The sequence below is a fragment of the Bipolaris maydis genome (assembly GCF_028858645.1).
Source record: "Bipolaris maydis strain C4 unplaced genomic scaffold PSV08scaffold_5, whole genome shotgun sequence".
Taxonomy (NCBI): Eukaryota; Fungi; Ascomycota; class Dothideomycetes; order Pleosporales; family Pleosporaceae; genus Bipolaris; species Bipolaris maydis.
In genome coordinates this window covers 1,517,637-1,533,668 of record NW_027093861.1, presented here as the reverse complement: position 1 = coordinate 1,533,668, position 16,032 = coordinate 1,517,637, and the positions used below count along the sequence as shown (strand labels likewise).

General features: G+C 53.0%; 4 protein-coding genes across 4 annotated transcripts; 2 read left to right on the top strand and 2 right to left on the bottom strand.

Annotated features, from left to right (window-relative positions):
- Positions 1-482: 482 nt before the first annotated feature.
- Positions 483-5,623, bottom strand: PSV08DRAFT_178017 (asparaginase-domain-containing protein; the record flags this gene model as incomplete). The annotated part of the gene is made up of 5 exons (XM_014226546.2): positions 483-852; positions 1,068-1,843; positions 3,685-3,861; positions 4,240-5,501; positions 5,554-5,623. The coding sequence occupies 5 exons, from the start codon at positions 5,621-5,623 to the stop codon at positions 483-485; spliced, it is 2,655 nt and encodes an 884-aa protein (XP_014082021.2).
- Positions 5,624-6,051: 428 nt separating this feature from the next.
- On the bottom strand, positions 6,052-7,533 carry PSV08DRAFT_200375 (uncharacterized protein). Its single transcript, XM_014226547.2, has one exon. It carries the CDS (start codon positions 7,452-7,454, stop codon positions 6,294-6,296), a length of 1,161 nt encoding a protein of 386 aa, XP_014082022.1. The 5' UTR covers positions 7,455-7,533; the 3' UTR covers positions 6,052-6,293.
- A 357-nt stretch (positions 7,534-7,890) lies between these two features.
- On the top strand, positions 7,891-9,424 carry PSV08DRAFT_288992 (nucleosome assembly protein-domain-containing protein). The gene is made up of 3 exons (XM_014226548.1): positions 7,891-8,055; positions 8,194-8,955; positions 9,003-9,424. Exons 1-3 carry the CDS (start codon positions 7,965-7,967, stop codon positions 9,182-9,184), a joined length of 1,035 nt encoding a protein of 344 aa, XP_014082023.1. The 5' UTR covers positions 7,891-7,964; the 3' UTR covers positions 9,185-9,424.
- An 888-nt stretch (positions 9,425-10,312) lies between these two features.
- On the top strand, positions 10,313-15,910 carry PSV08DRAFT_388654 (glycoside hydrolase; the record flags this gene model as incomplete). Its single annotated transcript, XM_014226549.2, has 6 exons — positions 10,313-12,032; positions 13,088-14,012; positions 14,070-14,167; positions 14,220-14,632; positions 14,681-15,170; positions 15,235-15,910. 6 exons carry the CDS (start codon positions 10,313-10,315, stop codon positions 15,432-15,434), a joined length of 3,846 nt encoding a protein of 1,281 aa, XP_014082024.1. The 3' UTR covers positions 15,435-15,910.
- Positions 15,911-16,032: the final 122 nt, after the last annotated feature.

The following is a 16,032-nucleotide window of genomic DNA, read 5'->3' as shown; positions in this document are numbered from 1 at the left end:
CTACAGCTGCCGTCTTTAAACCCTACCCAAAAATGCATCCCCCCTACGCAAACACGCTCATGAACAGTCGTCTCGTGGCATACGAATTAGAAAAAGAAAGGCTAACTTTTGTTGGAATGCAAATCACCACCGTTTGGGGAAAAAACGCAGTACACTCCGCCCATGCTGAAAAAGGAAGCCCAAACACCAATGCTCCAACAAAAAGGCAGGTGTGGTTACAAGATGGCCAGATAACATCAAGTGGGTATCGGTACTTCCGTGTTAGGCATCCAGTGGCCACATTGGCACCACTTTTCTACCAGGGTACTCCAAAGGAAAAGGGAGGTCAGACGCCTTTGAGATGCAACCGCCCGACGCCATTGGAACTAAGGAACATGTCGAACCGAAGGAATTTAGAGCCTCGCATGGTTGAGCTGCTCGCTCAAACCCAGAATGACGCTGGGTTGCTGGAATTGCTCGCCCTGAAACATTGACGTAAATCGTCAGCAATTGATCTGTTCAAAGTCGATCTCAATCTCTCTCCTAGGCGTCTCTACCTCTTCCATCCAAGTAAGACCATTGGCCGCTTCTTCCACTGGGAAAACCTCTTGGGCGTACTCCTCCATGGAACGGTTTCCCTCCCACAACGACAAGGCGACAGCGGGGACGTCCGGCTCGAGATCGGGTCCAAAGTAAGGTGCGCCCTTTTCGCCTAGGGTGTACTCGAGTGCAGCGAGATGCTCCCGGTAGCCTGCGGGTGTGGGAACGTTGATCATTATGGGGCCCCGCTTGTAGCGAACTGGTCTCTTGAGGCCGACACTAAAAGCCTTGCAGACTTGTCTTGGGGTCATGGATGCAAACGCTAGCGGTATCCTAAGCTAGTCAGCATGTTATTCAAAAAAAGCAAAAAAGAGAGAGGCGGCGCATCTGTTGCAAGCTCGCTGCGACCATGACTGCGTCATGAGTGGGTGCGCAAGCAGTGGAAAATTTGACGTTTGCAACTGATGATGGCAGACCACCTGATGGAACTATTGTGGGGAACGGGCGAACGAAGTGGACCAAGATACGCAGATGCAGGACACGCTTACCGCTTGCCGTTCCACTTTCGTGGACCTTCCTTAAATAGTTGGAATATAGCTGGACCAACGTCGTGCTCCGAATCTAACCACGGGAGTGGCTGATCAGGGTGAAATGGGGCCTGCCAGACGAAGCTGCCATCATACTGATGTTCCATGCGAAAGAGGGGGAAGTCGAGGCCGGTAAAGTTGTTGTGATATGCGCCGCAATAGACAAAGGTGGCGGGCAGGCCAATCTGGCGGACATATTGCTCGACTGTGAATTTTGGAGCCCACATTGGGAGTGCCTTCCAGCCTTGGCCAAATACGGAGTGGTCGGGCATGCTCGAGTAGATGTAGTGCTGGATTCCGGCTTTTTTTGCGGCATCGGCTAGTGCTCGACCAATCGCAACCTCGTCGCCCCAGTGGGTGGTGTTGATGAAAGCGCACTGAGCGCTTTTGAATAGATCATCGAGAAATTTTTTGTCTTCGAGGGCTCCGATGAAGACGGTGACATTGTCGAGTTCAGAAAGCTCTCGGGCGACTATGCCGTTCAAGTCTCGCATCTGGGCCCGTACCTGCCATCCTAGTGCGGCAGCGACGCGAATGAAGCTCGCCGATTGGCGGCCATTGCTGTTGATGGTAACGACTGTCCTTTGCATTCGTGTGTTTTTGGCGGAGGTGAGGAGGGTAGGGAAAAGGAGGGTTTGTGGCGGTGAGGCTCTGGCGGGTCCGGAAAGAGAAAGTGAGTGGATGGTCCTGGGTGGGCAGAAGGAGAGCGATTTCGGAACAAGAGTACTTGTTGGATGCTATATGGAAAGGCAGAGCAGGGCCAAGGCGCGAGGATCCCCGGGTATAGTCAGCTGGGGTTTGGGGAAGCGGCCGGTCCTGGGCGCAAAGTGGAGGGAGACGAGATAAGGGTTTGTGTAAGGGCCGTGGTAACCTGAAAAAAGCCGTTGTTGGGTTCGGCGGGGAGACTATGACGGGCCCTAAGGCGCACACACACGCGCACACAGACACAAGGGGTCGAGCGGTTGATAGTGCGATCGAGGGAGGGACACGTGAGGCAGGTAATGCAGGGTATAGGCGAGGCTAGTGGACGATTGCTAAGGTTTAGATGGCGGGCCGACTGGCAATACCTTTGACGTAGACAGACGCAACGCTGTTGGGGGCAGAGGAGCGGTACTTGTTGGACGAGGCCGGAGAAGCAGGAGAAGCACGAATTTGAGTCGGTTCTCGTATGACCTTGCAGCCAAGTTTAGCCCTCGTCATTTGCATTGCTGGGAAAAGACTTACCTAATAGTCCACCTGCAAGGGCGAATAGGCTCCGCTTAACATGGCGACCATCTGACCGCGGCCAGGGACTGAGCACCGCACGCCAGCGAAACGTGCCGGCGGACGCTGGCTGCCAGTTCCCCAACGATACACTGCCGAGGGTAGGGGGATGGACAGGTATGGCTATGGATATCATGTCTGCGTTGCCACTGCCACTGCCGTTGCTGTTGATATTGCCATCCATTGCCACATCAGACGCCGAAGCAACAATGTTTGCCATTGTCCTTTTTCTGTCCCTTTTTCTCCCAACACACAGACAAAGGCACACACAGACAAAGGCACACACACAGGCACAGGCGCTATCATGGTCTCTGCGAGGCGTGCTCGGTAGGCTAATCCATAGACGAGCGGGCTCCACCTCTGGAATCTACTAGCAAAAATAATGTACATACATAGTACATACTATATCCAAAAGGATTGCAACCCAGTCGGCGAATCGATGCGGGGGACGTATCGATACTAGACGGGAGTCGTACATGGCTGGATATGGTACATAGCATGCTACAAATGCATGTACATACTTAGGTATAGTAGACATGGCGTGCGGGCGAGTCAAGAGGCAGCAGGACAAGGGCTGCACAGCCAGCCATGTACATGTGTAGATATGTAGGTCGACGATGCTTCGTTCGGAGGCGTCCACCGCCCGCAGCGGCTTGTGCAGTGGTGAGTAATAAGAACAAAGAGAAGCCCCCAGGGGCGGGATTACTCCGAGTGCACGCAGCCAGGGACATGACGGCGTCAGGTCTTGGCACAGAGATTTCTTTTACTAACTGAAACAAGCTCCCGATGTCTCCCTCTTTAGCGGCCCTGGCCTGCGAGCGCCCCTCGCATCTCCAAAGCGGAAATTCGTTGCAGTCCGCTTCCCCACATCCAGCGCCGGCTGCCCGTCCTTGTCGACTGTTGTCAGATGCCATGTTGAGTCGAAGCCCACGAGTCTCGCCACGACCACGGCCACCCATCATCGTCTGGGCGCGCCCAAGCAAGCACGCCTTGGTCGCCGTTTGTTGCGCGTCCATCACCAACCCGCTTACCCTACTCCCCTCCTCGAGAAGGATGCGCCCATCGCATCCGGCCTCCCGTCGACGTCGCAGACGTGCATCGGCCTCACCCCAGGCGTCACCAGACCCTGCCGACGACGTGCCATCAAATAAACAATTCCTTCGCTGGGCCCGCAGCAGCCAGCAAGCAGCCACAATCAACTGTGGCCCCCCCAGTGCTCGTCCATGTGAGTTGCATGTACCCCTCACCCAATCACACGGCTCCAAATCTCAGCGTTGCCGTCGCCCTCCGATGCGTACAGCTTGGCCGTGCTCACTTCGTCGCTGTGAAGATGGGCTCCCGCATCGATCAGTGTCTGAACATGGTCTGCCAGGCCTGCTGCCGCTGCCAGGAAGAGCGGGGTATTGCCTGATCGGTTTCGAAGATGCACAGAGGCCCCCTGTGCCAGAAAATCTCGCAGAATCTCTACGTTGGGGCTGGTTGCCGCCAGGTGCTGCGTTCATAGTCAGCACCATATCGCAATATTGCGCGTCATTGTATGGAAGAATAATGTTCCACACACGTTTGCTACGCCGCATGCAGCCCGGGATCCAGCTGAGCGCGATAAGCCCGTGTGCATCATGCCCTGTTCTCTCCTGTGCCGACGGCCTCGTATGCCTTTATCTATGACACCCGCCATGTACAGACGCGTCGCCCCCCTTCAGGACGCTGCTGCCTGTGCTGCCGCGACTGCACATCTTCTTTCCGATACCGGCTCCTGCCCAGTGCAGGCACAATGTAACTCGAGCAATGCCGGTTGCAACGTGCTGCAACACGGTGACAGAGAGTAGAGATAGGTACTTGAATGCTGACTGGACAGAAATGCACTTACCACTGGGCTGTTCATCTGATAGTCGGCATCGTTGAGTAGCCAACGAGGCTCACCTCGAATAATATCTCTCGTCGCCTGCAAGTCGCCCTTTTGGATCGCGTACCCGAGCGCCGTGAGACTGGAGAGCTCAGGGGTAAGTACGCCGCTCCTCGAAGGATGTTCGAAATGAGTTCGTGTTGTCTCGGTAAGCTCGCCACGCAATGAAACAGACATGCGCTTCGCAACCTCGTCGGGCGTCGCTCCCGGCAGCGACAGGAGGTATGCCAACTTGGTAAGGGCTGCTTCTGACGTCAGATCCTGCCCAAACACCACTCCCGCTCGCCCAAGAAAGGCTCCAGGAGCATACAGCGCGCTAACGCTGCCGCTCAGACACTGTGTTACATTGACAATCACAATTCCCCTCTTCACTGCGTCGGCCAGGCATCGCGTCATTGCGCTGTCCGGCCCACCAGGTGTGTTTCCTGCTCCAAACGTCTCCAATACGAGCCCCTTGAGCCCTTCCAGATGCAAGACTGCATCCACCATTGCAGGCGTAATTCCCGGAAAGACACGTAGACAGGCTACGTGTGCCGTGTCCAGGTTCGTCTGAATGGCAAACGGGCTGAGGTCGGTGGAGCGATGGACACGATGCCACAGTACATTGGTCCTGGTAGAGGAAATGGTGGCCAACGGCGGCAGATTGGGACTGCCGAATGCATCAAAGTCTTCTGCAGATATCTTGGTTGCACGGTTGCCTCGGAACAGCTTGAAGTTGAAGAAGAGACACACTTCGGGAATCATAAAGTGTCCAGCAATGATGAGCGAGTTGAGCAGGTTGTCCTGGGCGTCTGTTTGCAAGTTCATCATGGGTGCTTGGGATCCAGTCAGGACTACGGGCTTGCCCAAATTGTGAAACATGAAACTGAGCGCAGACGACGTGTAGGCCAGTGAGTCGGTCCCATGTAAGATGACGAAGCCATCGAATAGTTGGTAGTTCCTTTGCACCGTACGCGCAATCTGGTCCCAGCCGGTCGAGTCAATGGAGCTACTATCAAGCAGTTTTTCAAACTCCAGCACACAGTATCGAACCCGGCGTTCATATGTGCTGACCGGAGTCCTCAAACTCTGCACAGCCTTTCGCGTACCCTTGTCGTCGACAACAATTTCGAGAGGCTCTGGGTAGGATCCATCATTGAAAACAGGCCGAGGTGCAAGTCCAGCTTTGAGAAACCCTCGGGCAGGGACCAGTCCATCTGCAGACTTTCGCATGCATATTGTGCCGCCTGTCCAAGTTAATGTTAAATGAAGGCCAAGTTAAGTGCCAATGCCGTGTACCTGTAATAACAATCAATACGTGTGATTCTGGAAGTTGGGGCTCTGGAAGCGAGCCGTCCATGTCGTTCATCGTGGTTGGGCCTGTGGCAAGTTTTTTCTTCTTCCTTCTCCCGGTAGCAAGTACACCGACGACGCAGATAGGAACGCTACGGATGTGTCACGAAGCGTGCAGTATGGGGAAACGATAACACAACGGCCTGTGTCTGATGATCAAAATTCAATTGGCACGACAGGATGGTATAAAATTTCGGCAGGATCCGGTACCGCACATGATTGAACAAGATAGCAAACATTACATGGCCAGGTCTTGGCATGATAGCAGGTTATCTTAGCGCAGGCAATGTTCGTCGACGACATGGTTTTCCAAAAAGGCAAAAATTATTTGTGATCCAGGGCCCATGCCTTGCTGATCGGACCGACCGCCAAACCCACTCCACGCCCGCGACCCACAGTTAGGCGCTTGCATTACCCCTTCGAAATCGACTCCATTACCCCTTCAAAACTGCTTTCCATTACCCCTTCGAAACTGAAAATTTGCACTGTGAACCACGTCGGACCACCACTCCATCGACCAGGCCCGCATCGCGTGGGAAGCATCGGCTTAGCAGATATGCCTTTACGTCATGAAAACCAAGTCGGCAAATTTCGCAGGCTTGCAGCGAGAAACGTGCGCGATTGCGATTGATTATACGGACCCGAGCGGACACTACCATCCTCCTCGCCTACAGGTGCGCTATCCACTACAGGATATTCTTTGCGGCCTCCTTGGATGCACTTGCACGCGCCTTCTCCAGGCTTTTGACTTGCCCATAATTGTCCTTCACCCATGCTAGCACGACATCTCTGGTGTCGGGTGACACAAACTTGGACCACACCAGAGGTTCCGCCAGATTTGGCTCCTTCGCGATGAGGGGACGTCCGTTTTCAAAAGCCACCCAGCGTCGCAAGCCTCGGAGGATGAGAGCCAGAGAGTTACTCTGTACAGGCACCGCTTCCCTGATCTCCTTCCAGAGCTCTTCTTCTGCCGTCTTGAGATGATGCTCTTCCATCATGGCATCATACCCCGCTTGCTTTCCAAAGACACGGATGGCTTCGTGAAGCACCTCTTCCCGTGTACAAGCCTTGCAAGCGCCCTTGCCCGCATGTGAGGGTATGTACTCTTCAACAAACCGCCGGTACATGGGCCTCTTCGTTTGGCGTGCTCGATCATTGTGTTTCTCAGTGCGACTCTGAAAAGTCTCACAAGCGAAGAACCTCCCGCTACATGCCCAGTCAAAGAGATCCTTCTCATCCGTGAACCCAGCCTGATACTTGGCCACATCAAGACCGTAGAACTCCAGAGCCTCTTCCGGAGATCGTGTTAAGAATAGCAAAGCCTTTTTCTTGTTGTAGGGCTCTATCTCTTGTACTCGAACGTGCAAGCCCTGGTCGTTGCAGACGAGGCCTAAGGGCCGATGAGATACTCCAATGATTTGCAGCAAATCAGAGTCGCTCTTGACAAAACGTGTCCATTCGAAAAGCTCGGCACTATTAGAAGTTCCATGGCCTACGCATAGCTCAACATCTACTTGGACGTACAATCCTATCGTCGCGGGGTCCGGTACCGCGTATGAAGCTGATCCGCCACGCAGTATGTGGGCTTCAGCCTTAAAAAGATCGCGTATCAGGTCCCAGACATTGCTCTCTGTGTATGGAGATCGGAGTCCGTCGACTAAGTAATCGATATCGCCATGGTCTACTTTGCCCGGTGCCTCGCGTGGAATAACAACTTTCTCGAAAATAGTCTCTAGCTCGCGCTGATAGCGTGCGGAAAGTTGCTTATACAGTTCTAGAGATAGTCGGGGGACAATAATTGGTTGCCCAGAGTCCGCCACAGTATCTGCGAAGGCTAGACCTCCCATGATGAGAACGCGACAGAGGATGTAGGGCTTGAGGGTGATTAGATTTGTGCTGTATAGAATTCTCGATGGATTATATTTATGGTGAATGTGTAGAAAGTATATTACCACAGGTGAAACGAGATGTGATATAGAGAAGTAGGAGTCATACGTCACCAACTACGGCTACCACTCTTGGCTGTACGACCAATCCATAGTAAAGCTGATATTTAGCTCTCGCTCATGTCTGCACATCTAGTTTTACCATAAGAAAATACATGCGTCAAACTTCACAATACCTTTACCTGGAGAGCTTGCCAAGCAAAATGTATGGCGTAAGTATGCGTACAAAAACGCGGGGCGGAATGGCTCCGCTTTAAGTGGGGCCCATTCAAGTAGCTCCAGATCCCTGCAGCAATTTGCGAAATTTTGTGAGAAATGCTCCCAGATTAAACGATCCAACCTCAACCACAACTCACATTCAGTATTTTACGCCTGCGGCACTGAGTCTAGTACCTTTCCAAATATAGCAAAATGGAGGACCATACACACGAAGAAGTTTCTGCTCGCTTCGAAGAGCTTGCGGCTCTTGAGCACGAGTTTGAGGACGCTGAGGAAGAAATCAGTAAGTCGCACTGCCTCCTACATCAAGAAAGGGGTCGCATAATTGCATAAAACAACTCCTCAAGAGTAGCGCTCCTTGCGATGCCCCATTCCGTCTGCTTCTACCGATGCGACGGGCGCAATGCTGACATACATGTAGTTCGCAAAGCTGAGGCAATCCAGACCCCGCTGTTCAAGAAGCGCGCCGAACTTGTTGAGAAGATCCCTCACTTCTGGGCCCTAGTCTTCGAGCAAGCGCCTCCCGAGATTGACAGCTTCATCCAACCCACCGATTCAAAGCTCATCGCAGAGTGCCTGTCTACGGTTGAAGTTTCGCGCTTCGAGCTGGATGACCCCAATGGCTCACCGCGCAGCTTCTTGCTCAGGCTTGGCTTTACGGAAAACGAATACTTCGAGGACAAGGTTCTGGAGAAGAAGTTTTGGTTCCGCAAGACCAGAGACTGGCAGGGTCTGGTGTCTGAGCCCGTCAAGATCAACTGGAAGAAGGGCAAGGACCTTACCGACGGCCTGACTGATGCTGCATACAGACTGGGCCAGTTGAGAGCTAAGTTGGCAGCTGATACTACCAATGGAGCAGCAAGGAAAGAGGAGGTCAAGTCGGCCGAGTACAAGAAGCTTGCTCAGATGATCGAGACCGCCACGGATGCTTCAATCAGCTTCTTCGGTCTCTTCTCCTTTGTTTCCGGCTACCGATGGGTTAGCGCGCAAGAGTCAGCACAAGCTGCAAAGGAAGAGAGGGAGAGGTTTGAGAAGGTCAGGCGAGGAGAGAAGATCGACGATGAGGAGGATGAAGACGATGAAGACCCACTCGACTACCAAGAGATTGAGGTTTTCCCCGGTGGTGACGAAGTCGCTACCATCATTGCTGAAGACATCTGGCCCAATGCCATCAGATACTACAGTACGTTGCATGCTCAAGTTGTCGATTCGGATGCTAACAGATCGCAGAAGCTACTTTTGAAGAGGAAGAGGATGATGAAGAGCTATCCGACCTCGATGCCATGGACGACAGCGACGATGATGACGATGACGATGACGATGACGAAGAGCCTGTTGACATTCGCGCTCTCGTAGGAAAGGGACGGAAATCCGCCCAAGAACCACCTGCGAAAAAGCAACGCAAGGCTTAAAGGTCTTTCTCTTAATGAACTGCTCTAATGAACTGCCTGTTACCGAGATGCGAGACAATATATACCCAACGACTCTTTGCACCATCTTAAATGGCAATTTTTTTTTGACGACTTACATCGAGCCTATCGAATACAAATGCGCCCAAAATTGGATTCACAAGTTTTTTTTAGAAATCGGAATTTTAGTTACTGCGAATAGAATATACCTAGTGTTCTTGCGGTATCTGAACGACACTAATCAGAGAGATGCTATGTAAATCCCCGCTCCAGGTAGAGAACTACCTTTGTTACTCTTGTCGTGCATTTTTACCAAAAAAACTCTCACCAAACAACTCCGAACCATTATTTCGGGGGTACGGACCGGCTAAGATGTGCAAAGGATAATTTGCTCAACGGCGCCATGCCGTATGTCCCCACAAGTTTTTTGGCATGGCACGGCATTTTCTTGGGTCGTCATCTTTCAAGTTTGAAAAGTCCCCCGCTACTGCTTGCGGGTAAGCAAGCAACTCTTCTGCACAAAGGGGAACTTTGGTGGAGAAAGCTCCTTTTTTGGCTACTTACAATACTTAAGTATCCACCAATAAAGTTGCCGGTGGGCGGGGGGGCCAAACGGAACCTCACCCCGGTTCTTCCGCCCAACTCTCCCGTTTCTAAACCATGACGTCTTATACTAAGTTCTTCCTCCCCCGTGTATTATGCTAACTCCACAGCCCAGCGAAGCCTTCTTGTATGCCGCAGCAAAGGGGCTTGGAAGCGAACCTTGGCTGCGTTGCTCATTGGGTAACGGCTGGTCTTTGTTGGCTTGACGGCACGCCTACTTACTTGCACAAGTACCAAATATGGTTTCCTTGAGCGTTGTTCTGAGGGGTTTCCATGCATGCCGAGCCGAGCCCCCAGCGTACTGGGGGTGAGGTGCAGGAATTCAATGAAGAGAAGATGCCGAAAAGGAATGAGGATTCGGCGCGGGGCTCCGTAAATGCTGGTTTACAAGAAGAGAGTCGGTGGGGGGTTATTCGAGGTTACTTTTGTAATACAAGTACTGGCCTCAATCCCCCCCTTCTGCCATTTTGTTTCTGAGTCCCCCCCTTTCTTCCATCTTGCAAGTTTGAGGGTTATTTTTTTTGCAAGATGGACCGGTTGGCGTCTCTTGCTGGCTTGCTGCTTTTGGCTCGGTCAATTGCTGTTGCTGCTGCTGCCAATGGGTCTTCTTCGCTTTCATTTGCTCAGCCTACTGGATATAGCACCTCTAGCTACAATGCTTCTGCACAACCTACTCCCTTTACCCGAACCGACTACTCGCAAAATGCACTTGCGGCGCTCTGGGATCAAGTAGGCCCTGTGGTCACGGGTACGGTTACAACGACTGTTGAACCGACTCCCGAGCCATCCGTGTATCCACAGCCAGACCCACGTTACTACCATGCCCTGGTCGGTACTGGGTACCCCGAGACTCAGGGTCTAAAGTTGCCCAAGAACTTTGTCTGGGGATTAAGTTCTTCGGCGTATCAGATTGAAGGAGCTGCCAAGGACGAGGGCAAAGGGCCAAGTATTTGGGACCTGTTATCACATCGCGTACCGAATTTTGTGGCGGACAACACGACTGGTGATGTTGTTGCTCAGCATTACTATCTATACAAGCAGGACTTTGCTCGGCTTGCAAAACTGGGCATTAAAGCCTTTAGTCCCAGTTTCTCGTGGCCAAGATTCTTTCCCTTTGGCAATGGGCCTGTCAACGAGGAGGCAGTTGCACATTATGATGATGTGATTGCGACTATGCATGCCAATGGCCTTCACCCTTCGGTGACGCTCTTCCACTGGGATACTCCGCTCGCCATCTTCAATGAGTATGGCGGATGGACGGACCGCCGCGTTGTGGACGACTTCTTCAACTACGCCAAATTTGTCATCACACGCTACGATGCGTACGTCGACGAGTGGTTCACTATCAATGAGCCCCAGTACTGCAACTGGCAATACGCATCTTACCCGGCCGGCGAGTACTACCCGGCGCCCAACGGAGTCGGGCCTGGCATCGAGGCCCGTTTCTTGTGCGGCCACTACACGCTGCTTGCCCACGCCAAGGTCGCAAAATGGTACCATGAGGAATTCAAGGGCCATGGCCGCATCACGTTCAAGAACAGCGGCAACTACTACGAGGCCAACAGCACAAAGCCCGAGGACGAAGTGGCCCGGCAACGCAACTTTGACTTTAGCATTGGGTGGTTTGGGGGTTGCTGGACTGACGGCGACTACCCACAATCCCTCAAAGACACCCTTGGCGACCTCTTGCCCGAGTTCACACAAGAAGAAAAAGACCTAATCAAGGGCTCCTGTGACTTCTACGCCATCGACCCTTACTCGTCGTTTGTAGCCTTTGAAGTCAACGGCGGCCTCGAGGCCTGCACCAGCAACCGTTCTCACCCTTCGTTTCCTGACTGCGCTGGCTCCGCAAGCATAGCTCCCAATGGGTTCCCCATTGGACCCGCAGCCGACCCAGCCATGTCGTGGTTCTACTCTGCACCCACAGGCGTACGCCGCTACCTCAAGCACATCACGCAAGTCCTCTTCCCATCCATCCCGGACATTGTCGTCAGCGAATTCGGCTTCGCAGAGCCATTCGAAGCGCAATGGAGCAACATCAACGCCGCACTTTGGGATCTCAAGCGGGCGGACTACTACCAACAGTACCTGGACAACATCTTGCTCTCAATCCATGTCGACGGCGTCAACGTGACGGGCGCGTGGGGATGGTCGATATACGACAACTTTGAGTGGCTGCTGGGCACCTCGGTCCGGTTTGGGCTGCAGTATGTCGACTATGAGACTTTGGAGAGGTATCCCAAGGCGAGCATGTTCCAGTTTTTGGATTGGTTTAAGGAGCATGGGGCGGAGGGGAATGCGACGATGAGGATGTGAGGGGCTAGGGGTTGAACTAGAATAGGGCGCTGCAGCGAGCAGCAGTAGTAGCAGTACGGAATTGAGAATGTAATGCAATTCTTCTTTCGGATTGAACGGTGAAACTAGTTTGATTCAGGCGGCCTAGCGGTTCATGTTCATGGCATGTGATGGTTAGTCGGTGGGTCCCGGCGAATGAGGCCTCATGTGACGTGGTGTTGGGCGTGAGGTGAGGTCGTGCACTAGAAGATAGTTAGTTACTCGAGGACGCGGGTGCTAGCCTGCTTTCTTATCGGGCGCTCATCAGGGACCTGCTGCTGCTGCTAACCCACCCGATATCGTCCAGGGCCCTTGCACCTTGTTGGTTGCCCGCGTACTTTTCCACTTGAATCTACACACTTGATTGCCCGACACTCTGGCGACTTACTGTTTGGCCCTTAGTTTCTGTCGGGCTATTCCGTTTACACGTCGTGACTGCCACTTGGCGCATGACGCTTGACGCAACCGCTCGCTGCACGCCCAGGTAGCAAGCAGCTGCGTAACGTCAGCCTCCTGCTCTCCAAACACCAAAACAATTCCACGCCGCGCCCACGATCCTCTTCACCACCGTATATCGACGTGTCAAACCCCGGCACAGCTCCATTCAGCCAGCTATCCGCAAACAACAGTCAGGCCCTGGCGGCAGCATCATCCATCTCTCTTGGCTCGTGACATCGCCTGCTGCTTCATCCCTCCCAGCTCACTCCGCAACCCCGATCGCTCTCTCTCTCTCTCTCTCTCTCTCTCTCTCTCTCTCTCTCTCTCTTGCCCCCCCTCTTCTGTCACACCCCCACGCCAGTCTACACACTGCGCATACTACCCATCCATACTCCGGAGCCTATTCATGATCGCTACATAGCCACGGATTACAAAGCCCCCTTCTGGCAATAGGTTGCCACGAATCCATCTCCGCGCCATCTGCGGGTAAACCAAGCCCAGCCTTCGTCCTGGCAGACGAAACCTCCCCAGACTTTCCCTCCCCAATCGCCGCCGACCGCCCATCCACTCCGCCCTCTCCCGCTTCTTCTACTTCCCCAGTCATCTCTGCCCCCTCCATTGTCCCCGGTCCTACCACCAACATCCTTCCGTCCCAACGCGCCCCAGCCGGAAAGCGCAGGTACAGCTTCTCCGACAGCGACGATCATAACGACCACGGCGGCCAAGACCCTCTTTCGCGCACCGACCGAGGCAGGCTAACCCGCCACACCTCGAAGCGCAGGCGCAGACTCGACGGGACCATGCGCCTTGACAACGACGACTCAAAGACATCACAATCGCCCTCGCGAAACTTTACCAACGGTTCGTCACAATCCTCGGCACCCAGGTCGCCGCTGGGCAAGCATGCGAATGGCAGCTCCCACACCCGGACTGAGAGCAACGGCTCCTACACGAATGGTGGTCCGGTAGCGAACGGAGGAGCATCGGTTCCCGCGACCTTTTTCGGCCACGACAGGGAAGAAGTAACGCGGATACTCATACAAAGTCTGACCGACTTGGGATATCACAATGCAGCAAGCGCATTGTGTAAAGAGAGCGGCTTTCAGCTCGAGGGCCCCACGGTTGCGGCATTCCGGAGCTCGGTCTTGAACGGCGATTGGGAAGAGGCGGAAGAGTTGTTATTTGGCTCAAATGCAAATGATAACGGAGGCGGCGTTGGTTTGGATGCTTCGTATGGAAAGCCGTGGGGAAAGTCAAGGCCAAAGTCGGGCTCACGGCAATCTGCGGGTCTGACGCTTGCGGAGGGTGCGAATCGGGAGGTTATGTTGTTTTGGTTGAAGCAGCAAAAGTATCTGGAACTGCTGGAGCGAAGAGACCTTTCAAAAGCGCTTGCAGTTCTCCGACAGGAGCTGACGCCGCTTCACCAAGATGTGGGCAGGTTACACGCTCTTTCAGCGTCAGTCTTCAGCTCTGCCCTGTTTCCGCATTTGCACCTGTGCTGACAGCCGCTTAGTTTTATGATGTGCCAATCTGCTGAAGATTTGAGACACCAGGCTCAGTGGGATGGTGCTCGTGGCGAGTCGCGAATGCATCTCCTTTCAGATCTGTCGAGTAAGTTGGTGATTGCAGGTAAATGCCAAGGCCGTCCACTAACACCCTACAGGGTCCATTTCACCCAGTGTCATGATTCCAGAACACAGGCTAGCCGTATTATTAGACGAGGTAAAAGACAGCTGGATTGCAAATTGTCTGTACCATAACACAGCCGCATCACCCTCGCTCTACCTGAATCACAATTGCGAGAGAGACGATTTCCCCACAAAGGCCGTGCTTGATCTAAGACATCACAAGGACGAGGTGTGGTTTTTGCAATACTCGAATGATGGCACCAAGCTGGCGTCGACAAGCAAGGATTGCACAATCATCATCTACGAAACGAGCACATATAGGGTGCTACACCAATTAGACGAACACCGAGATTCAGGCGTCACTCATCTTGCGTGGAGCCCGGATGACACCAAGATTGTGACATGCTGCTCGCAACCAGAAAACTCTGCGAGGATATGGGACGTCAAGGTACGATATGAATGCATCTGTGTAGTTTGCCTAAACTAACCTGCCTAGTCGGGTGCATGCATACAATGCATTAGCGACTTTACCTATCCATGCACAACAGCAGCTTGGGATCCCTCCGGCACACGCGTGATCATCGGATCGCAAGACGACCGCATGGGCTGTGGAATCTGGGATCTTAATGGCGACCTCAAGCACAACTTTTGCGACGACGGCGGAAGGCTCCGCGCAAACGACATTGCCGTATCCCCAAACGGCGAGCGCCTCGTGATCATCACCGAGAGCTCAATAGTAGTCTTTGACTTTGTCAGCTATGAGAAGATTGCAGAGTTCCAGCTCGACGATGTCAAACTAACTAGTGTGATGATCAGCCAGGACTCGCGCCACATGCTCGTCAGCATGAGTCCCGATCAAATCAAGCTCATGGAAATCGACACCGGCGACGTTATCCAACGTTTTGAGGCGCACGTTCAGAAACAATTCATCATCAGATCTGCCTTTGGCGGTGCCGACGAGAATTTTGTCGTTAGCGGCAGCGAGGGTAAGCTCCATTAATCTGATCTCTGTCCTAACCAAACAACTTGCTAACAGCACTGCGTGTCTAGACTCGAGAATATACATCTGGCGCTCTAACGGTCTCCTCATCGAAGCCCTCGATGCCCACCCCGGCTGCGTCAATAGCGTAGCCTGGCACCCCAAAGACCCAACTACATTTGCCTCGGCCGGCGACGACATGCGCGTCAAGATTTGGAAACCAGCGTCTACACCGCCGATACAGTCGGATCATTCTGGCTACGAACGGTAGATTGATGGTTTGGGAGAGCATCCGTTGTTGTTTGCTGTTGTTGCTGTCTTTTGTGGCGTCTTTTTTTTGTCCGTGAATGTAGAATTTACTGGGGGAGGCGGAGTGGTGCCATGTGGACGGTGATGAAATGGGAATGAAAGGGGATGGGGGACATGGTTTAGGCGACTCTCTCTCTCTCTCTCTTCTGCTCTGTCTGGCTCTTTCCGAGAATAGGAAGAGAAGACGAGCTTTTGTTGCATTATTTTTGGCGTCAGAATGGCAATTGGCTTATTCACCCCTTTTTCCTTTCTTTCATCTGACACTTATTCTTCTGTATTCTTTTGGAAAGGGTGGAAGGGTGGGGTACTAGGAATTGCATGATTAGGATCCATTTGTTTGTCCTAGTTTGTTTTTGGGATTCGGTCATGCCGGGGTGGGTGGTTTTTTTTATGTACTGAGATTTTCCACTCCTTGGGGAGAATACACTTGAGATCTACACTCTTCTGACTTTGAGCTTTTACGCCTTGTTTCTTTATTTTTGCAGGGCATATACTTAGGATGACTACGAAGGATGATGTACTGATCGTTTGGGGGGGGGGTTCTGTCTTCTTTGACGTAA

Bases quoted from the DNA above. Each gene is read 5' to 3' on its own strand.
- PSV08DRAFT_200375 (XM_014226547.2), bottom strand. From the start codon at position 7,454: ATGGGAGGTCTAGCCTTCGCAGATACTGTGGCGGACTCTGGGCAACCA.
- PSV08DRAFT_288992 (XM_014226548.1), top strand. From the start codon at position 7,965: ATGGAGGACCATACACACGAAGAAGTTTCTGCTCGCTTCGAAGAGCTT. The intron at 8,056-8,193 runs GTAAGTCGCACT...ACATACATGTAG, and splicing joins GGACGCTGAGGAAGAAATCA to TTCGCAAAGCTGAGGCAATC. The intron at 8,956-9,002 runs GTACGTTGCATG...AACAGATCGCAG, and splicing joins CAATGCCATCAGATACTACA to AAGCTACTTTTGAAGAGGAA.